At 44.2% G+C, this 23,417-nt stretch overlaps 2 protein-coding genes across 10 annotated transcripts in view; one reads left to right on the plus strand and one right to left on the minus strand.

Moving 5' to 3' along the window:
• LOC113428608 (major histocompatibility complex class I-related protein 1-like) overlaps positions 1-23,417 on the minus strand; it is a 684,789-nt gene that overhangs the window by 458,829 nt on the left and 202,543 nt on the right. The window lies entirely within an intron of this gene.
• LOC113431589 (major histocompatibility complex class I-related protein 1-like) overlaps positions 1-23,417 on the plus strand; it is a 76,618-nt gene that overhangs the window by 5,332 nt on the left and 47,869 nt on the right. Inside the window, exons 3-8 of one of the 3 annotated variants that reach the window (XM_087953893.1) lie at positions 10,684-10,959; positions 12,331-12,612; positions 14,613-14,702; positions 15,190-15,222; positions 16,906-16,939; positions 18,006-20,385. In XM_087953893.1, coding sequence (XP_087810019.1) covers positions 10,684-10,959; positions 12,331-12,612; positions 14,613-14,702; positions 15,190-15,222; positions 16,906-16,925 — 701 coding nt within the window. In that variant the 3' untranslated portion in view covers positions 16,926-16,939; positions 18,006-20,385. Of the gene's footprint in view, positions 1-10,683; positions 10,960-12,330; positions 12,613-14,612; positions 14,703-15,189; positions 15,223-16,905; positions 16,940-18,005; positions 20,386-23,417 lie in introns of those variants that run through there. The other 2 variants (XM_087953892.1, XM_087953894.1) reach the window with 2 other exon arrangements.

A 23,417-nucleotide genomic window follows, 5' to 3' on the forward strand; every position in this document is an offset into this window, starting at 1 on the left:
AAGATTTTTTTTTATGTTTTGTGTGTTGTGTGTATATGTTTTTTTTTTGGGGGAGAATTGGTAAAAACTTGTAGAAATATAGAATGAGAATAATGGTAACTAAGTCAGAAAGAATCAGATGAAATAATAATAATGATATTGAATAAGAGTAAAGAGAAGTAAAGAGAAATTGAATAAGAGGTTTTGGTATATTATATGGAAATGGTTTAAAACAGAATCATAATTTATCTGACATTAAATTTACAATGGAAAAAGGTTTAAACATGTAATGAATAATGATAATTTGTGTGTTTTAAAAATTAATAAAACTTGTTTTTAAAAAAAAAAAAAACAGAGCTACAGGCATTTCTGGGACTGCTAAATTTTTACAATGTGTTCTTGCCCCAAAAGCGAGCCGCGGTGGAGCCTTTGCATAGGCTCCTGGACAGAGACGGCCAAATGGACCTGGGGAAATGGGAGGACACCGCATTCAAGAACACCAAAGACCTGCTCACCTCGGATGCCGTCTCATTCAGTATAATGAGACCCTACCCATCGCTGTCACATGCACGACGCCTCACCTTTGGCGCGTCGCGCCGTCCTCAGCCATGTACACTTCCGGACGGAAAAGAAGCACCCATCGCTTTCTTTTCGAGAACACTCAGCAAACCCGAAAGAAACTACAGCCAGTTAGACAAGGAGGCACTGGCCATCGCCGCAGCGGTAAAGAAGTTCCACGAGATACCTCTATGGCCGCCGATTCACCATCATCACGGACCACAAGCCACTGCTGGGCATCCTGGCGGAGAACAAGGCCACCCCGAACATCCTATCCCCCAGGTGATGACGAGGTGGTCCAGTTCCCTCACCGCCTACGACTACCGGCTCACACAGACCCGGTAAGACGATCTCCCATGCAGACGCGCTGAGCCGCTCACCGCTTCCACGACCTAGACCACGCACCCAGCTCCCACGACGACCACCCTCAGCATAGAGATTGCCCGATCTACCCACCAACCGCGCCAGACATTGCCCGAGAGACTAATAAAGACAGGCGTCTGGCGCGGGTATTACATTGGGTAGAAAAGGGATGGCCAGAGAAAGACAACGATGAAGCATTCAGATTATTCCGAAACCAGCAAACAGAACTGTCACTACAGAAAGGTTGTTTGCTATGGGGGACAGGGTGGTCATACCGGAAAAAATTGCAAGGAAAGTATTAAAATTGTTACACGAAGGGCACCCGGGCATTGTGAGGACTAAAGCTTTGGCCAGAAGCTACGCCTTGGTGGCCAGGTATGGACAAGGAGATGTTAGGGTTTGACCAAATCCCGCAGGACCAATATTAACCCCAGGGGCCATGGTCAGAGGTATTGGCTGGAGGTAAGCAGCCACCACAACAGACGCGGTAACTGTTAGGGTAGTCAAGCCAGGTCAGCCAGGCAGCCAAAGGAGAGCGGAAGGGCCCCAGAGTATACACACACTGAACACAAACACTGTTTGTAGTTTAAATAGTTTTTAATCCAGTTAGAGTTTAAGCATTGTCATTCAGTCCATTAAGTCATTCACAGTATTTCCATCCAGTAAGACTCACTAGTATAGTCCAAGTTAAGAGTCCTTGCAATATCTTTATCAGCCGATAAAGATATCTTCTCCTCCTCCGGTTTCACTCTCCAGAGAGAAACAAACGCTGGATATTCAGCAAACAGTAGCAAACAATAACAGTTCAGTCACAGGCACTCACAGTCAGTAATCTCAGTTAGTCGCAGCAGCACACAGTTACAGCCAGACACAGTAACAGCCAGCAGTCAGTAAACTCACAGTAAGCTTTCCAGCTTCTAATGCTTCCTTATATTGTAACTTTTAACGCACCCTTAATTGGCTAATTGCCTGCTGCATTGTGCTTAAAGTGATAAGCACTTAAACCATGATATCTAAGTTTTATATATTTATTCACCCAAACCATATTTGGTATCAATGTTATACCTAACATACTCCCCTTTTGGGTGAAATAAATATATAATACCTTACAATCTTATCCCATATTTTTCACAACTCTCCTGGTGCTTACTGGCACCTTGGGCTTTAGTAAAATTATCAGCTAAATTGTCCTCCGACATACAGTACTCTAGCTGAATCATCTTACTTCTTACAGATTGTCTCACGTTTAGGTATCTTAGATCTGTATGTTTGCTCCTTGTTTTTACTCCAATATTTGTGGCCATTTGAATTGCTGCCTGATTATCTTCATGTATAATTATAGGATAATCTACAGTTATACCTATATCAATTAACATTTGTTTATACATTATTAACTCTGTACATAACAATGATAAACAGGAGAATTCTGCCTCCATAGTAGACAAACTTATATGCTGTTGTCTAATTGACTTCCAGCCTATTAATGTCTTACCCAGCATTATGGCTGTTCCTGAAGTCGACTTTCTAGTGTCTCTTTCAGATGCAAAACTAGCATCTGCATAAGCACTCAAAATTAAATCACCCTTTGGTTCTAAATACAATGAATAATTCATTGTCTTTTTAAGATATCTTAATATCCTCTTAGCTGCATTCCAGTGTCTTTCATGGTGCAGAATTGAATCTAGCCAACTGATTCACGCAGTACGATATATCTGGTCTAGACCAATTACTAATATAACTCAAACTACCAATTAAAGATTGATAAATCACCTTATCAAACTCAGGGCTTTGTACATCAGTGTTGCTAAACTCCTGGCTCATTGGAGTCTTAGCTGGCTTACAAAGCTCCATCTTGTAATCTTTTAGTAATTTGCTTATCTTATCTTCCTGAGATATCTTAAAACCTTTCCGTGTTTTCTTTATATTCAAACCGAGATACTTCTTTATCTCCCTAATTGCTTGATCTTTATTCTCTTTCCTAATGATGCTATTATTTTATTTGCTTCATCATTAGTTTCAGTTATCAATGCAATGTCATCTGTGAATAGTAATAATAATGATACTTTCCCATTTGTCTCCCTCTTAAACAGACATGGATCGGCTAAACCAGCTTTAAATCCTATATTGTCTAGTTCCTTTACAATATACTGGTTCCATTCATAGCCTGATTGTTTAAGACCATAGAGGCTTTTCTTTAACAACCAACAATCATTATTATCCTTATTTTCACTTTTAATACCAACAGGTTTTTTCATATAAATAATATGTTTTAATGGGGCGTGCAAGTAAGCAGTTTCCACATCTAGATGGTTAACTATATAGTTTTTACTAGCTGCCCACACTAAAGCTGCCCTCAAGGTTGCTGCCTTAAGACTAGGTGCAAACACCTCATCATAGTCATTAGCATTCTGCCTAAAACCTTGGGCTACTAACCTTGCCTTATGGATTAAATTACCATCTTTATCTATTTTTACCTTAAATATCCATTTGCAGCCAATGGATTTCTTTCCTGCAGGTAATTTGGCATTTTCATACACCTTCATATCTCTTAATGAATTCAGTTCCTTATTCATTGCTGCATACCATCTTTCTTTTTCCTTATTAGGATACTTTTTAATTTCTTCAACAGAATTAGGAACTTGATTAATCTGGCACACTGTGTTAGCCTGGTACCTATCAGGCGGTCTAGATACACGTGTAGTTCTTCTGGGAATTACAGGGCTTACAGGAGGACTTTGTTGAACTACTACCTGTTCATCTTCCTCATCCTGTTCAGCTATTGAATCTGTTTCTTCCTTTATGGGCACTATTTCATCCTGTATTTGTCTCTTTACTTTATTTTTAAAATTACAGGGATAACTAATGGGATTTCTATAGGATTCAATAATTACATCTTTATTGGCATCCTGTTCTAATTTCTCCCATCCTTCATGTTCTAGAAATTGGGCACTAGCACTACATAACACTTTAGATGTGCCTTTCTCCCAAAATCTATATGCCCTATGGTTTGCCTGATAACCAACCAAGAAAAAATCTTTTAGCTCTATGTTGCCCTTTTTTTTCTGAGTTGTGCAGGAATATGCACCCATGCTGGTGCACCAAATGTGTGCAGGTAACTTAAATCAGGTTTCCTGCCATGCCATCTGGTGAATGGTATTTCACCTGTTGTTGTATTAACAACGTTGTTCAATATGTTATTAGCACACATTGTAGCCTCCCCCCACAAAGAATCAGGTAACCCAGAATCATTTAACATTGTTCTAACCATTGCCTGTAGTGTTTGGCCTCTTCTTTCAATAAAAGCATTATGTTCTGGCCTGTATGGAGCAGACTTCTTATGCTCTATTCCAGCTATCTTAAGTCTGTTCTGGAATTTGTTATTAATAAATTCCGTGCATTATCTGTCACCAGGGTTATCAGTTGTCGTTTAGACTTTCTTTCAGCAAACCTAAGCCAATTGAAAAAATGTTGATATGTTTCAGTTTTGCTTTTCATTAAATAGCAAAACCCATATCTAGAATAATGATCCATAATGCTCAGTATATATCTAGCACCCCCATACTGGGTTTCTTTGGACCTATTATGTCTGCAAATACTACTTCTAAAGGTTCTTTTGTTTTGAAACCATTTAGCCTATTTGCAGGCAATACCTTGCTCTTATCTTCACAGCAAACATTACAACGCAAATATTTATCACAAGATTTTAACCTTATTCCTTCAGATAACTCAACTGTACGTTTTAGCATTTTAAAATTTACATGCCCCAAACGCCTATGCAATAAATGGATACATTCTTCATGAGGCTTTATATTATTAAATACAGTTTGAGCCTCCCCTTTCTTACTATTATCTAATACATATAATGTTCCATTTAAAGCTGCAGTTACCCTTTTTGTTATCTTTTTCAATTATGCAATTATTATCTTTAAAAGTAATTACATAACCTAATTTATCTAATACCCTTACTGAAAGCAAATTAAACTTTAGTTGCGGTACATACAACATTTTTATATCCTGGTTTATGTACGGACAACGTGCAAAACCTTGACCTTTAGCTTTCAGTTTCCAGCCGTTAGCAAGAGATATATGTTGAGAGCTTGTAGACATTTTTATAAATTTTGTCTTATCTCTTGTGATGCAGTGGGATGCGCCACTGTCAACCACCCATAAATTATTCTTCACATCAGAGTTTTTAAACGTGGCTAGTTCAAATGCTTTCTTTGGCTTTTTTACATTCTGGCTTTTTCTCTTTTTGCAAAACTTTGCCAAATGTCCTCTGCCTCCACAATTAAAACACTTTTTAATTGTGTATGCCGTGAAGATAAATTCTCTTCTTCCAGGTGCTTTACTTTGCTTTGCTGGTTTCTTTCAAGCTTTGAAGATAATTTCTCTTCTTTCTTATCTTCTCTCAGCTCGTCACGCTCACGCCTTCTTCTGGCTTCTTCTAGTAGCCTGCCTGTAATCTCGGTTAATGAGAGGCTTTCTTTTGGCAATACCTCTAACGAAGTCACATAGTCATCATAGCTTTGATCTAATGAAGATAATATTATGTAGACTTGTTGCAGTTCATTAAATATAAGCTCTTTTTCTTGCAAATCTTGAAAAATGCTCTTCATACAGTTTAAATGAACTAACATATCTCCATTCCTCTGAAGATGCGTTCGAAAAAGCTTCCGTGTAAGATTTATATGTGCTCCTACACTGTCCCGAACATAAATCTTCCTGAGGTTCTCCCAGCAGTTTGCAGCATTTTCTTCTCCACGAATATGGACAAGCTGCTGATCACAGAGAGTCAGTCCTATGATGCATAAAGCCTGCTCATTCTTCAGTTTAAAGTCTTGTAACTTTTCTTTATCATCATCTATCAGCAGGATCCCAGCTACTCACATCTGGTGGGTTTGCTATAATGTCCCACAAACCTTCTCTGCGTAGAAGTAAACTACATTTCATTGACCATGAAACATAGTTTGTTCCATCCAGCCTGGATATCATGGACAGTTGTGACAAATTTACTTGTGCCATTGCTCTTCAGATATTTTGACTATTTTAAACTAATTAAAACAGTTTGTTTTTACAGTAATGTGCAACTCACACCAACTCTCTCTGCTATATCCTGGTTAGTTAGACTATGCTGCTGGGCCCATAACCAATGTTAGGGTTTGAGAATTAACCCCTAGAAGAGTATTGCAGCAGTAGTCAAGCCAGGCAGCCAAAGGAGAGCGGAAGGGCCCCAGAGTATACACACTGAACACAAACACTGTTTGTAGTTTAAATAGTTTTTAATCCAGTTAGAGTTTAAGCATTGTCATTCAGTCCATTAAGTCATTTACAGTATTTCCATCCAGTAAGACTCACTAGTATAGTCCAAGTTAAGAGTCCTTGTAATATCTTTATCAGCCGATAAAGATATCTTCTCCTCCTCCGGTTTCACTCTCCAGAGAAACAAACGCTGGATATTCAGCAAACAGTAGCAAACAATAACAGTTCAGTCACAGGCACTCACAGTCAGTAATCTCAGTTAGTCGCAGCAGCACACAGTTACAGCCAGACACAGTAACAGCCAGCAGTCAGTAAACTCACAGTAAGCTTTCCAGCTTCTAATGCTTCCTTATATTGTAACTTTTAACCGCACCCTTAATTGGCTAATTGCCTGCTGCATTGTGCTTAAAGTGATAAGCACTTAAACCATGATATCTAAGTTTTATATATTTATTCACCCAAACCATATTTGGTATCAATGTTATACCTAACTTGTTTTTTTAAAAAAAAAAAAAAAACAGAGCTACAGGCATTTCTGGGACTGCTAAATTTTTACAATGTGTTCTTGCCCCAAAAGGCGACCGCGGTGGAGCCTTTGCATAGGCTCCTGGACAGGACGGCCAAATGGACCTGGGGGAAATGGGAGGACACCGCATTCAAGAACACCAAAGACCTGCTCACCTCGGATGCCGTCCTCATTCAGTATAATGAGACCCTACCCATCGCCGTCACATGCGACGCCTCACCCTTTGGCGTCGGCGCCGTCCTCAGCCATACACTTCCGGACGGAAAAGAAGCACCCATCGCTTTCTTTTCGAGAACACTCAGCAAACCCGAAAGAAACTACAGCCAGTTAGACAAGGAGGCACTGGCCATCGTCGCAGCGGTAAAGAAGTTCCACGAGTACCTCTATGGCCGCCGATTCACCATCATCACGGACCACAAGCCACTGCTGGGCATCCTGGCGGAGAACAAGGCCACCCCGAACATCCTATCCCCCAGGATGACGAGGTGGTCCGAGTTCCTCACCGCCTACGACTACCGGCTCACACACAGACCCGGTAAGACGATCTCCCATGCAGACGCGCTGAGCCGCTCACCGCTTCCCGACCTAGACGACGACCCAGCTCCCACGACGACCACCCTCAGCATAGAGACATTGCCCGATCTACCCATAACCGCGTCAGACATTGCCCGAGAGACTAATAAAGACAGGCGTCTGGCGCGGGTATTACATTGGGTAGAAAAGGGATGGCCAGAGAAAGACAACGATGAAGCATTCAGGACATTCCGAAACCAGCAAACAGAACTGTCACTACAGAAAGGTTGTTTGCTATGGGGGGACAGGGTGGTCATACCGGAAAAATTGCAAGGGAAAGTATTAAAATTGTTACACGAAGGGCACCCGGGCATTGTGAGGACTAAAGCTTTGGCCAGAAGCTACGCTTGGTGGCCAGGTATGGACAAGGAGATCGAGGCCTGGGTAGCCAAGTGCTCGCGCTGCCAAGAAACCAGACCAAATCCCCCCGCAGCACCAATATTAGAATGGGAAACACCCAGGGGGCCATGGTCGAGACTCCATATAGATTTTGCCGGGCCCACAAAAGGGAACACATTCCTCATCACGGTGGATGCTTACTCCAACTGGCTGGAGGTAAGCAACATGAAGACCACCACAACAGACGCGGTAACCAAGGTCTTAAACAAGCTTTTCGCAACCCACGGCCTCCCGGATGTCATCGTGTCAGACAACAGACCCCAGTTCACCTCGCTGGAATTCGAAAAATTCCTAGCGGACGGGGCATACGACACGCACTGACAGCGACGGCGCATCCGGCGGCCAATGGTAGGGCGGAACGGATGGTTCAATTTACAAAAAGAACCCTCCAAAAAATCGAACACGGGGACATACAAGAGAAAATAAATAAAATGCTCCTAATACAACATATAACCCCAAACACAACGACAAACAAAAGCCCGGCAGAATTACTGATGGGGAGAAAACTAAGGTCCCCACTTGACAGGCTACACCCCACATACAACCCAGATAAACCCCCAGACTCATCCAGCAGGCACCGGGTTTTTGCACCAGGCGACGCAGTCTATGCAAAAAACCTCACCAGAGACCCACTATGGGTACCGGCAACTATAACCCAACTGACAGGACCACACTCCTACCGGCTACAGACAACCGACGGACAAACATGGAAACGCCACATCAATCAACTAAGATCAAGAATAAGAAACACAACCGACACGCAAGCAAACACAGACAACCCCATGGACACAAACCAAGAGGGGAGGGAATACACAGGGGGACAAGAAGAAATAGAAAATAACCAGCAATACTCACCAGCAAACAGCCAGCTCGAAGCCTCACCAGAAAGAAACAGCCAGGCCAGCTCAACCAGCCCGGAAAGACCAGGCGGGAGCAGCGAGAGTCGCGGCTCGACCAACCCGAATAGACCGGGAGGAAGCCACGACAAGAGGCCCGGCAACACCTTCCAGGCGGTTCCATCAGGGAGACCAAGAGAAACAGAGGTCCCGACCGAACCGGCCGAGAACCAAACAACAACTAACCTGCGCAGGTCCAGTAGGCAAGTACGGAGCCCCGCCTACCTACGGGACTACGTTACGTAGGACCGAACCAAGAGGGGAGGGGTGTTCTGTACAGTCATTTACATTCTCGCAAGCCCCGCGCTGCGATTGGCTGAAGCGCGCAGCGACCGGATTGGGCGAGCGAGCCGCACTGATTGGCCCGTTGCGAATCCCCCGCGATTGGTGGAAACTAATCGCCGCCGCGGCTTGGGAATAAAAGCCGCAGTCCTTTCCCTCCAAACCTAAGCTGTAACCGGAGCACAATAAAGAGCTGAAACCCAGTCACTGACTCCGAGCTTCCTTCCCGCGCCGGACACGACAAATATAAAAAAGGAAACTTGCCTTTTCAATGTGATCCCTGTGCTTTCTTTTTCCTGCAGAATATTTTCCTGCAGAAATATTCAAATCTGTGCCAAATTTGAGATAAGAAAATACAGATTTTATCTTCAAGTGAAATAAGACAATTTCATTCTTTGCTTTTGATGCTTCTGAAATAAGACTGAGCTTGTTCTCAGGAGTTGAAAACAGCAGCCAAATATTCAGTGCCTTCCTGTGAATGGCAGGAGATTCTTCTTGGGCAGAAATCCAGAACTATTTTTCCCATGGGGAGATCAGGAAATCTCCTCTCGAGGGAAGGATCGGACTGCAGCTCACGAGGATCTTCCTCTTCCTCCAAAGGGAAGTTCTCAGGCTGAGCAGAAGATTCAGAGAAAGGATCCCTCACCCGTCATTCCTGGGTGTGGAAAGGGAGGGAAAGGACTGATCAGTTTAGTTCAACTGTACTTACAGGTAGTTTCTGCTTAGATTTCAGAGTTTCTGGCGTCCTTCCTCACTCTCAAGGCCAAACAGAAGTAGAAACATTTCAGGATTTCCATTTTTTTCACATTCAGTTTTCTTTTCAATCCAAGAATCTGGTCACTTGAAGTCGAAACATCTTCTCCAGGGCCTTGCAGAGCCTGTAAACTTCAAGCTCCTTTCAAGGGTCAATAACCCTTTGGGTTTCCAGATCAGACTGGGCCACTTGCTGCTGTGGCTGAGGAAAATATTCCTTTGTGGACCTTCGAGGCTTCATTCCCACTTTGCACTAAACCATGGTTTGTTTCAGGTTAGCCCAAAGTGGGAACCAGCCCTTGTGATGGTGCTATTTGTGGATATAGAATACTCTACCCGACTCTGTAGTTTCTTCCCCAAACCCCAAAAACTTTAACCTTAGACTGTCTACTATTGACCTCACCCCTTTCCTTAGAGGTCTGTAGGGGGCTTGCATAAGCGCACCAACGTGCCTACCGTCCCTGTCCTATTGTTTCTCTTATTCTTCTTTTATTTTTCTTATATGTACCCATTTCATGTATTCACAACTATGTATAAACTTATACTTATTATCTTGTAAACAATTGGCAAATCAAATAAATAAATAAAATAAATAAATAAATATAGACCAAGATTTATGGTCACAGGGATCCCTGCAAACTTTTGTGTAGATCGACCAGATCCTCTTTGAGGCCATGAGATTCTCAGTCCCTCTTAGCAGCCGCAGATTCAGGCAACTTTTCTCTCCCTCTGGGATCCCTTCCTTTCCCCCCAAGAGTCTCCCCTGCAGAGGAACAGCAGAAGGAAAGATGGAAATGTCTCCGTCGCTCCGTTTATTCTGTGACTCCCCCTTTTCTCGGTCTCCCTTGGGATCCTCTGCTGTCTTTTCCAGCTTCTCCTTTTTCTTGGGGAGGTTCAGCGGCTCCATCCTGGGGGGAAAATGCAGGGAGGGAGGTCGAGGGAGGGGAGAAGGGTGGCTAGTGATGGGGGCTTTCTTTCCCTTGAACTCTAGGGAGGAAATGGGGGTGTCAGTGCCTGTGTCAAAGTCCCTGCAGGGAGGGAGGGTCTCTGTCTATCTTCAGGACTCCCCAAACCATCATCTTGTCCCTATTTCAGGCTTTCACATAATACAGGAGTTGTTTGGCTGTGAGCACCGGAAAGACGGGAGCAAAGGAGGGTTTATGCAGGATGGATATGATGGGAGGGACTTCATCTCCTTCGACAAGGAGACCCTCACCTGGGTGGCTGCCGACCCCCAGGCCCAGATCACCCAGAGGACATGGGATGCTATTCCAGGATGGAATGAGAGAAACAAAGCCTACCTGGAGGAAACCTGCATTGAGTGGCTGGAGAAGTACCTGTCGTACGGGAATGAGACGCTGCCGAGGACAGGTGAGCATCTGGATCCAGGCTGGACTTTCCTCCTTCATGGCCGGATTTCTCTGACACCTTCAGCCCCTTTGGGTCCCTTGTCTGGAGCCTGTTTGCCCTGGTGGGAATCCTCCTCCTCCCCTTCCAGCCCCTCTTGCAGGACACGGGAAGCCCTGTTTGGTTCCCATTGCCAGGCAGCCATTCAGTGGACCAGGAAATGCAGCCTCTCCCTGGCAGGAAAAGCCCTTCAGGGTGTCCTGTTCACTGCCCACAATGAGGGAACCATTTGGGGCTATTCAGGGAAACCCCCATTAGCCAAACTGTAGTCAAGAGTGATGGGCTCCCTTAATTTCCCCCCATGAACTCTCCTTCCCCCCACATCCCACAGGGGGCTCCCTCCCAGTCTTGCACCTGATTGGGGCACCTCCCATGGCCACCACTGTGGGGGCTCCTCTTCTGCCCTTCCTAAGACACCATCAGAGCCCCCACTTGGGCAAAGAAGCCCATGGATGAGGGGTTCTCTTTCCAGGGTGGGGGGATCCCCCATAGTTTGTGTAGATCTTTCTCTTAAACCTCAAACAGGTTCCCTCAATTCTGACTTAGTGACTCTTTCCTCAAAACGGCCCCCTCCCCACCTTCAGGAACACCCCCTCACCCCACAGGGGGGTCACATTATAACCTTTTCCTGTCATTTGTTATTAATTCTCCATCTAGACCCCCCCCTCCCCCTCTTGGCTCTTTGATCCCTCCAGGATCAGCTGGTTGAGATTAGGATCAAAGGGGGAATCCTCCCCCTCAGATTGCCAACAGCCCCTCCCTGCCAGGGAGGACCTTCTCTCTCTTCCATTGGCCTCACCTCCCTCTGCCCCCCTCCCCTTTTGAGAGACAAAATCTTTTTTTCAAATAGATCAGTGAGAAATTCCAAAATCCCTGAGCCCCTTTTTGCTTTGATTCTGGCTCTCTTGCTCATAACATGGTGGTTGTGTCCCTTGGAAAGAGGCCTGGAGCAGCCTCAGATTCTGGGGAGAAGAAGAGGAACCAAGAAGTAGGGAGCAACTTTTGTGTTGTTGTGGTTGTCTTGAAAGGGAACTTAAAAGACCATCTCCACTCTCCCTCCCCTGAAGGGAGCAGCCCAAGATCAGTCAGAGTTCAAAGCAGTCAGAGAGGAATTTCCTTGGACCCTCAATTTGGGAAAATCAAGAGTTCTTGTGGTTGAGCATTTTCCAGATTTGGAGCATTTCCTGAAACTCTTGGAGATGCTGCAGGTGTGAAGTTTAAATCCTGGGGTTAAAACTAAGTGCTGGGAGATTTTCCTGCCTCTCTAAGTTTCTCAGCCCCCCTTCCAAGCTCTGGAGGGGCTGAGAGTTAATTCTGGGGGTGCCGTTTCTGCAGAGCCCCCAGTGGTGACAGTGAGAAGCAAGACAGAGGTGGAGGATGGAATGGAGATGCACATCTGCCAGGTCCACGGCTTCTACCCCAGGGAGATCGATGCCTTCTGGACGAGGGATGGGGAGGTCTGGCTGCAGGACACCTTCCATGGGTCTGTGGCCCCCAACGCGGATGGGACCTTCCACTACTGGCTCAGCATCCGGATCGACCCCAAAGAGAGGGGCCGCTATCGGTGCCACGTGGAGCACGACGGCCTGCAGGAGCCTCTGGACCTGGCCCTGGAAGGTGAGAGGCTGCAGGGAGGGGAAGGCTGGGCTCTTTGGCAGGCTGGGAGGTGGTGGGAGAGGAATCTGGCCCCAGATGTGTCCAGGTGTGAGCATACCTGAGCTTCCATCCATTGGTTTTTCCAGTGTTTGAGGTTGGTGCAGCTGCAGGGACCAGAGCACAGAAATGACTTCAGGGGATGGAAACTACAGAATCCCATCACAAGAGTTGGCAGATCCTGATGAAATGCCCTCAGATCCTCTCTTAGGCCTTCCCTGTTTCTTGCCCCCAGCACCAGAAATAGATTTCCTTTTGTTCACAATTCCTAAAGTACAAGAATCAGGAGGAGTCTGGTTGCCCCTTTTCTGAAGGAAAATTCTGACTAAAACGGATGAAGTGCAGCCAACTTCAGGAAATGCAGAGAGTGGCTGGACTGATGCCTCAGGAGTCAGAAAAGAGGCTAAGAAGTCTGAGTTTTATTTCCCATCAGAGACTAACAGGGTTTCCTGCTTTAAAGGTCAAAGGGTCACTGTGTGTTGCTGCTCTCAGAAAGAAGTTGCACCTTATTTTATGATCTGATATGTGAATTCCTGAGGCTCAGCATAAAACCCAAGGAAAAAAGCCCTCTTTCAAAGAGTTCTGTATATGCTCAGAAGTGTCCTTAACGTACACTGGACTTCCAAAGTTGCAAAATTCAAATTCAATTGTTTTATTGATGATTGTCACCAAGATACAAGAAATATTCAAATGTAATTGTTATGCTGATATCCCAGGCAAAATAAAATATTTCTTTTATTTTTGTTGTTCTTTATAGCAAGCACCAAATTCACAAGTGGAATGATTGCTATTCAATGGGAATCCTGAATTTTGTGCAAGAGAAATTTAAATTTAAAGTTCCCTCCTCAAATCTCCTTCCCCCCACCCCCCAAAGCAATACCAATTTATAATGCCTTGGGAAGACCATCCGTGGAATTCTTCATCCAGTTCTGGTTCCCACGATATAGAAAAGATGTTGAGACTCTGGAAAAAGTGCAGAGAAGGGCAACAAAGATGATTAGGAGCCTGGAGGCTAAAATCTATGAAGAGCAGTTGCAGGAATTGGGCATTTCTAGTTTAATGAAAAGAAGGACTGGGGGTGACATGATACGTTCCAATATCTCAGGGGCTGCCACAAAGAAGAGGCAGTCAAGCTATCCTCCAAAGCACCTGAGGGCAGGACAAGAAGCCATGGGTGGAAACTAAGCAAGGAGAGAAGCAACCTAGAACTGAGGAGAAATTTCCTGACAGGGAGGACAATTAATGAGAGGACTGGCTTCCCTTCAGAAGTTGTGGGGGCTCCATCACTGGAAGCATTTAAGAAGAGACTGGAGAGTCACTTGTCCTGAATGGTTTAGGGCCTCTTGTTTGAGCAGGGGGTCAGACTGGAAGACCTCCAAGGCCCCTTTCAACTCTGTTATTCCATTATTGTATTACTGCCATTTGTGGGTCCGTCCAGAAGCTGTATATCACCCTATTCCATTTTCATGCTGACGTTCTGGAAGCACAAAATACAATTTTATGCTAGTTCTGGACTAGCCAAAGAAATGAAAGTGTTTACTTACAAAAAAAGTCTAGGTCATATGAACTATTTTAGTTTAATTAATAAAATGCAAACACAGATCTGCCCAATTCCCAAAACGTTTTTGTTTAACAAATTTTGTTTATTTTATTGTGTTGGTGAAGTTTTTGTTTTGTAATCTGCTGGGAGTCACAAGGTGGCAAAGGGCTGCTTTTGAGTCGAAAAGCTAAAGATGAATCCAGCTGCCTTCATGCTGGGCTGGTGGGAGAAGAAGGCAGCGTCAGGAGGACACGTCCTCTAACAACGGTTAGCAAGGCGCCTTCATGTTACCCTGAGAGGGACACAAAAATGAGCTCATGGTGTTTTTAATTTTGGGGAATTTCCAGCTTTCCCTTCTTTAGGTCTCTCTTGGGAAGATTGTTTGGGCTTCTCCTTCAATGATCTGCTCTTTCTCCCAATTCAGAACCAAAATCCAACCTGGGGATCATCATCGGCTGCGTGGTGGCTGCTCTTGTCCTGGTGGGTGTGATTGCTGGGATCCTGGTATTCTTCAGTAAGTGTCTTTTTTTGAGGTGGGGTGATGGAAGGACCCCCTTTGGGGAGCTTCTTCTGGGCTTCCTTCTGTCCTGTTTTCGTAGCCCTCTGAGATCTCAGCCTCTCGCTGGGACTCCCGTCTCCATTCAGCTGAGTCTGAGATTCAGGCAGTCCTGTCTTCTTCTGAGTTGGGAAGAGGCTTCCCAGTTCTGTCCCTTTCGAAGAATTTGGTCAAAGAGCAGCAGAGAAGGATTTCCATGAAAACCTTCCTCCCCTCCCAGCTGCTGCTGCTGCTTCCCCCAATTCCCCTCCATCCATCTTGGAGGCAGCAAGTCTCTCTTGGGGCAAATCAGGAGATACATTTGTATTTTGAAGATCTTTCTGTCTTTATAAATGGGACAAAGGGTCTGTGAAGTATCTCCTGCGGTTCTTCCTCTTAACAGAGGGAGAGTTTGGATGATCTCTAGAGGATTCTTTTGAGCTTTCACTGATTTTTGTCCTTGCAGAAAGACGTCAAGATGACTACAATGCAGTTCCAAGTGAGTACATGTAATTTCCAACTTAGAACAGGCCTCAGAGGCACCATCACTTGAGGATTGTGTGTGTATGTGTGTGTTTAAACACAGAAAAAAAAACTCATGAAGCTGCAGAGTTGTGCTATTTCCTCCTAAGAACTAAGCTGGGGAAGGAGGCCCCCTTTTCATAACAGCCAGAGTGATATTGGAAGTGAAGATCTAGGACAAGAAACCCTCAAGAGGATCCATCTGGGCGAAAGATTTGCTCTGAGTGAGAAGCTGCCCTGTTTTCCAAGTAGGAGGAACTTGCAGAATTCACTCTCCTTGCACTGGTTTGTTCCTGCAGAGGAGAAGGGAAACTCTCCCTGTTGGATTTCCAGGCCCTTTCAGTCAGGCAGGGAAGGCAGCCCACAGTCTGCATGGTGGAGCCTTTGGAGGAAAGAGCCCTTCATTCCTGGTGGGAATTAGGAAAACCACCACAACGCCGTGATCCCCAGTGGTTAGAGACTCTTCTGGTGGGATAGCTGAGACCTGGCTGAATCTGGAAGCGGGAGGGTCCCCTCTCAGAGAAGTGCCCAGGTGGGTTTAGGGTTTGGCATCAGCCGATACCCCAGGACGCAGAACAGGTGGGATGGCATTGTCACCTGAGAATCTCTTTTGGCTTTCAAGGGGCCTTGCACCCCAAATTAATGGTTGTTACTCCGTATTTTGGAGCTGGGTTCATGAAATCAATTGGGCTTGTTCCTACTGTACCAGCCTCCCTGTTGAGTGGCCACCTCCCTGCTTGAGTGCTGGGGATCATTTTCGGATTGGCAGTGGAGTTCCCCAGGATTATGGTCTTGCGAGAGGGTCCTTGGTGCTCTCTGAGCTTGTTATGGTAATGAAACATCTGCCAGAAAAGAAAGAAGCTCAAAGAGCACCAAGGACCCCTCATTGCAACCCTGAGCTACAAATATTCACCTTTGATTGGTTTTGGGGCTGCAATCTTCCATCCATGGGTTTGGCCTTGGAAACGGCCCAGGAGTTTGTGGTCGCCCTGGTGGACGTTTGGCCTCTCCCAGATCATCTCGGATGCGACCCAAGGAAGTGGTCAATAAACACCGGATGTGATCTTCTTCATTTTTCAAGTTTTAAAAAAGTTTTTATTAAATATTAAAAAATTCCATTTCTGTATAAACAGTGTGCTGTCTGAGTACAACTAATTTTGAGAAATAGTAATAACAATAATACTCATAATATTGATGACATAATAATTGATGAACCTTCCTTATGTAATTATTCATTCTCTTATGCTCCCAAGTTTCTAAATTCTTTTTCTGCCATTGATAAAATAAGTCCCATGTTAAAAAGTATTCAGTTTGTTCCTTCTCCTTAATTTTATAAAAGCCACACATTTTAACGTCTTTCTCATATCGTGATATGATCTTCTTGTTGGAGTCATAGCAACGTGATCCAGTGGGGGAAATCTGGTTTTTAATTTATTGTTTTAAATGTTTTACATGGCATTTTATTGTAAGTATCCCAGAGTCACCTTGAACAGATGGATGGCATAGGAGTTTAATAATAAAATAAATGGGCTGGTCTCCTCTGAGAGATTCATAAAGTTGCAGAGGTTTAATGGTGAAGAGAGAGAGGATCAGGACAAAGCATTTTACTCCCATTCCATTCTATCCTCTCACTTTGTGTCTCTCTCTCTCTCCAATGCAGGGAGGAACCAGGCCATTTAGCAGCCCCCTCGCAGGTGAGTGGCCCCACTGGGGTCTGTGTGGGGAGGAGGAAGGGAGGGAAACGGGGGCTTTGAGGTCCAAGGACCAAGTGATGGTGAAGATGCTTTGGGAAATCCCTCTTCTCTCTCCTGTTCATCTCAAGCGCTGCAAGGGGAAGAATTTGGGGGAGATCCAGAGGGGCTCTGGGAAGGGGGGGCTCTGCCTGCCCCCAAACTCTTATCCTGCAAGGCCAGACTGTGGCCCCTCTCAGGATCTGACTCTCTTGGATCAGGAGGCTCAGAGAGCTGCAAAGAGCAGATTGGTCAGAGAATGACGGAGCAGCTGTCCAGATGAAGTCAAAAGACACTGACACAAACTTGTTGTTTAGATATATACAAACATATTTAACATTTATAGTTGCAGCAGACAAGATAATCAGGAACATCGTGAGGTAAATCAAAGGGCACACGGAACACAGAGAAGAAAAAAGGCGAGAAAAAAGGGAAACTCCCACTTTATACCCACAGCAACCAATCATAGCGTGGATTGCCTCATACAGAAGCCAGCCCAATCAATCAGCTCTTTCCCCATTGGACACTTTCCTGTTCCAGCTCCTGAATTTGATATCCTAACAAGACTGGGGGGTCCCCAGTGCAGGAGGAAAAGGGGGGCAGATGAGGGGCTTCTTGAGGCTCCTGCACTCATGGATGGAGAAGGGGCTTCATTCCTTGGAGCCCTCTGGGATTCCCTCCCTCCAGAGGCTGATGGAAGACATGGGGGGGGAGGGGACCTAGGGATCCATAGGTCTCCGGAAGCAACACGGACCAGTATTGGATTCCTGTATTTGAAGTGGGGACATGGATGTTATCTAACTTGTGGGGCAGGTTCTCAGCCGCCTCAGGAGCCAGTCCCAGCCCTGCCTCCCCTTTCTTTCTACCTTGGAAAACCCCACCCAGCTGATCCCTCTCTTGAGGAAGCCACAGTTCTCATGAGTGGGATCAGCTGGGCCGATTGGTGCTGATCCCTCAGTCTGGGCGGTGGGATTCCTCCTCTTGGCTCCCTCCCAGGCTGACCCTGCCTGCTTTTTCCCTCTCTTGGCAGCAGGAGTGGACAGTCCCAGCATGAGGAGAGAGGAGAGGAGATCAGCTTTCTCCTGAATTAGGCCGGACTCTCCGGAGGAGCCCTTCAGGCCCATCCTGCATGCCTGGAACCAGGATGTATTTGGGGGTCTTTTGCGTTTGCTTTTATCATTGGATCAGTATCCTTTTGTATTAGGATTGAAGAACAGAGGAGAAAAGAACATCTTACATGTTTATAATTGTGGAATCAAAAAGATTCAAACTGTGATTAGTAGATATTATTTTATTTTTTATTTCTTTCCTGCTGAAGGCATTGAAGATATCCAACACCCCTTTTCCTTCTATTTCCCCCACAACAACCACCATTTGAAGTGGGTTGGGGGGTCAGAGTGAATGACTGGCCCACCCAGCTGCCTTTTGTGGCTCAGGTGGGACTTGAACTTAGAATCGCTTTCTAGCCTGGTGCCTTAACCACTACACTAAACTGCCTTGTCTAGCTTATAATAGCTTTGTAATGTAGCTTGTAGCAACTATGTTGTTGTTTCTGGTGACCTTTAATGGGTTTCTGGTGATTAACAGGTTTTAGAAAAGGGCCCATAGCTAATGGGGCGAGGAATAGGATGAAGAATTTCACTTTGAGGGAGAGTGATTAACTGTTAATCTTCATCGTACTTGCTTGGATTGAAAGGAGACGGTTTTTTTCTGTCTCTTATTTTTCTTTGCATAATAGATAGTATGTACCATGTACTACCATGTATGTATTTTCACAGTTTAGAAAAATGAAACGGGAACCTTCCCCCATCATGAAGTGCTGAACAGACATACTTTTTTTCTGTTGTCGATGAACATCTGATTTTGCCACCAAAGCTGGTTACTTGCTGGCTTTGCTCCCTGTTTTTTAAAGGGGAGACTAAGAACGACCTTCAGACAATCCTGCACAGAGAGAGAATCCGGTTGCCTGCAATTCTTGGTAAGGAGATCAGAAGGTCTAATCTTTCACCATCCTTTTCCCTTCAGCTGCTTGGCTTTCTTAAGCACATCTGGGTTTTCATTGCACATTTTGAAGCTTTACAATTTCTTGATTTATGACTAGTTCACTTCTGACCTATTTTATAACCTGTACTTTTATGTTTTTTTCTCTCCTCTTTCATTGTTTACCATTAAATTCAAATTATTATTCTTTAATCGTAAGAAAGTTGCAATAGACTTTACACTTACACAGTACTATATTATAAATCTTGCTCTTTCTAGCTTTTTTCTTTCTTTTTAAGAGCCTTGATATTTAACTCTTAATTTTTTATGGAAAAATTCCCCCTTTTTTTAAACCCTGGGGGACAAAAACCTTTTCCCTGTGGAAACTGTTGCTTACTTCCTTCTCTTGTCCTTGAATGGAAAACAAAAGGTGTTTTTCAAGTCTTCCAAAGGTGATAAATTATTTTGGGAGATAAAACTGAAAAAAGAATGCTCTCCAACTTACAGGTTTTATTTCAAAATACAAACAAAAAAATTCATGGGTCAAGAACAGTTCTGGAAAATCAAGACAATATGCAAAAGCAGGAAATATCAGCTGGACCTGATTTGCAATTGGAAGAATTGGTGTTTAATTGGTCACCGTCACATCCAAAGAAGTATTTGGTTTCTCAGAACAGATAAAAAGGAATATGAATAGAAGAAACTCTTGACGAATAGATACGACGAAGGATGGACTGGATTTTCTTGGCAAGAGAAATGCTGTGCTGTTGAGGAGAATTATTCAACAATGAATCTGGCAGAGATAGTTACAAGAGATTTATGAACTTTGGAAATGAGATGCAATTGTTGGTAAAGTTCCTAATTAAAAACCTAAGGAAAGGTTTCACAATTAAGAACCAAACACAAGGATTTAACACTGGACTCAGAGATAATGATTGAAGTGGTTTGTGATAAATATGCAACCATGTAGGCTTTCTATGAATAAATTATAATAACAGACTGTTAACAGTTCTTTGAATTTTAACTTTGCTGTTGTTCAACTATTAATTGTTTTTCCGTTCACATATATAATCTATGACAGGTCAGTTAGGTTGCAAATAGATGTACAAGATTATAACCTTTGGACCTCTTTTGCAAGAAGGGAAGCTATTATTGTTGCAATAGATTTCTGAGTGTTCAACTGGGGGGCATAATATGTCCTTTTCTTTCTTTTTAATTATTTGTTGAATGTTTTTGTTTAGTTTTGTTCTGTCTCTGTTCAATCCTTTTCTTTAGGATTTTAATCTTTTGAATAAAATAAAATGGTCAATTCTAAGAAAAATGGAACAGGAGATTCAGTTTGGCCTGGCTGCTTCCCCCATTAACCATTGTACACAAACTGTAAGAATAGCAAAAATGTTTTCTGAAAATAAATGGTTTTCATTTCTTCTCATCTGAGTTGCTGCCTGTCATTGAAAGTTGGGAAGAGCAAGGAATTTACCCTCCTTGTTGCTCAGAGAAGCCAATTTCACTCTGAGTGGGAGGAAGGGGAGGAACCAAGGCAAAGCCTGGAAGGAGCATGAAGTGTGTGTTGTGTGTGGGGGGCTCCTGTGGGCTCTTTTGGGGAGGAGGAGGCAGCCATTTTGGGGAGAAGGCAGCCATTTTGCTCCCACGTCCAGCTCTTTCTCTAGCATCACCAGCTGCTCCTGTGTAAAATGGCCGTTTGGGCTTGGCTTGGTGGTGGCAGCAACAGAGGCTGCTTTTCCTTCAAATCCACCTTTGCCTCAGGCTCTCTGAGCCTCACCCAGGGGGTTTTCAGGAGACAGGAGTTCAGTGCCCGCCAGAGCCACCCTGGTCCCCTTAAATAACAAGGATTTCCCCCTCCTGGCTGTTCAGAGACCCTGATGTCACTTTGAGTGGTAGGAAGAAGAGAAACCAAGGCAAAAACAGGGGGGCTCCTGTGTGGTCCTTGAGGAGGAGGCAGCCATTTTGCTCCTGTGTCCAGAGGTTTCTCTAGCCTCAGGGTCTTGGCCAAGTGGCTGGTCTCTGGGCCTCACTCAGGGGCCCTTCGGGAGACAGGAGTTCAATGCCCGGCCAGAGCCGTCCTGTCCCCTTGCAGAAGGGCAGCTTCTCCTGTTTCTGAGAGATTCTCTCTGGGCTCTTCAGGTGCCCAATAAGATGTGGTGGCCCAAGAGTGGGGAGACCCTTGATTGATGAGAAAAAAGACCCCCATATTACAGAAAGTCCTCAACCTACAACTACAATTGGCTCCAAAATTTATGTTGCTAAGTGAGAAATGTGTTGAGTGAGTTTTGCCCCATTTTATGACCATTCTTGCCACGGTTGTTAAGTGAATCACTCCACTAGTTAAATTAGTAACATGGTTGTTAAGTGAATCCGGCTTCCCCATTGACTTTGCTTCTCCGAAGATCAGAAAAGGGGACCCCATGACTGCGGGACTCGGCAACCGTCACAAATATGAGTCAGTTGCCAAGCGTCCAAATGTAAATGACGTGCACTTGAGGATGCTGAAGGGTCATAAGTGTGAAAAATGGTCATGTCTTTTTTTTTCAGTGCCATTGTAACTTTGAAAGTTCACTAAATGAACTGTTGTAAGTTGAGTGAAAGGAGGGGTCTTTCACATCAATGCCCTTTGGGGCTTCCCAGATGCCCTCAAGAGCTCCCATCTTTGAGAGCCTAAAAATGGGAGAGTTTCCAACTGCAACACGAGAGTCACATTCAGCCTTGGGCAGCTAAGAATGCAGCCCCAGAAAACTTTTAATGTTAAACAATATAAAAAAAATAAAAGACGCATATATTAACTATATTATATAATTTATACAATTTATATATCTGCCTCTGTGGCGCAGCGGTTAGAGTGCAGTACTGCAGGCTACTTCTGCTGACTGCCGGCTAAATTCAAATCCCACCAGGCTCAAGGTTGACTCAGCCTTCCATCCTTCCAAGGTGGGTAAAATGAGGACCCAGATTGTTGGAGGCAAGAGGCTCTGTAAAGTGCTTAAAGAGGGCTGTAAAAGCAATGTAAAGCGGTATATAAGTCTAAGTGCTATTTATTTATGTATTATTATTGAATTTATATTGCTGCCTATTCACCCATTGCAACACAAGGCGGCTTACAGAATGTAAAACCATATTTTTTTAAAAAAGAATAAAAACTAGCAAAAAGAATCAAATAAATTAATAAAGTACAATAGAACAAAATCTGGGGGGGGGAAATCGGCCTTGCAAGGGTGCAGCCCAAGCCAATTGCTTTTCACCCAATGCTGCCCAAGAAAGCCAAAAGGTGGGACATGGCTGCTTTAAAACATTTGGTGAGAATTCAATCTGTATTTGAGTCCATTCTTCCGAATCAAAAGTTTTGGAAATGCATTTATTTATTAGATTCTTCAGACTGGCCAGCTTCATCTTCAAAATTCCACAAGAGCCTTTTGAGCCTTTTCATCCAGAGCGAAGATCACTTAGAGTTTCTGACCTGGAATATAGAACCGGAGGGTTGGGAGGGACCTCAGAGGTCTTCCAGTCCAACCTCCGGCTTAAGGCAGGAGAGCTTATACCATCCTGGTCAAAAGGTTGTCCAGTCTATTTTGGAAAACCTCCAGTGATGGAGCAGCCACAACTCCAGGAGGAGAACGATTCCATTGAGTAAAGGTTCTCGCTGTTGGAAGTTTCCTCCTTCTAGGTTGGAGCTCTCTTCTACCCAGGATTTTTTTTTTTTTAGTCTAGTGTTGTTGGTTACTAGTTGTTCCAGTCCCAGATTTGTAATAGCATTGTAGAAGGTTGTGTGTATGATTTCAGTTGTACAATCATTTAGGGTCCAGTCAATATGAGGTAGATTGAAATCACCAAGAAAGATAAAAGGGTATGGGCAGGATGCAGCCCATGTTAGTAATGTATTTAGCTTGTTTACATGTTCGATGTCATAATCAGGTGCTCTGTAACATAGTAAGAATCGAATTGTGATATTTAAGGATAGTTCACAGATGATGGTCTCAGGAAGAGCAAGCTCCTGGGTAACTTGGATATTTCTTAGATGTAAGGACTTTTTATAGAAGATAGCAACACCACCTCCTCTACAAATTTCACGATCTGATCGGTAAACATGATAGTCTCTTACTGTGGTAATGGAGTCAGGGAGAGATGCATTGAGCCATGTTTCACAGACAAATATAATGTCGAATTTAGCCATATTTAGTAGGAGGAAAAATTCAGGTATTTTATTCACGTGGCTTCTTGCATTGAGTAGTTTGCATTTAAGGCCAGCAGTAGTTGGAATTGAGGTAGTTAGGGGCGTGCATGCCTAGTCTTGGGTGATGGTGGATCGGTTGAGGTAGGGTTGTGGTTGAGGATTAAAGCTGAGTTGCGGGTTGTGTGGCTTACTTTTGATACAGTCAGCATGGTAGTCAATGTACAGGTCCTTCTCTCCATTGTCTAGACGTTTTTTGAGTTCAGTGCGGAGTACACG

This window comes from Notechis scutatus, chromosome 2 (genome assembly GCF_049901735.1).
Source record: "Notechis scutatus isolate UNSWTSFEM ecotype Mainland chromosome 2, rNotScu1.2, whole genome shotgun sequence".
Classification (NCBI taxonomy): domain Eukaryota; kingdom Metazoa; phylum Chordata; class Lepidosauria; order Squamata; family Elapidae; genus Notechis; species Notechis scutatus.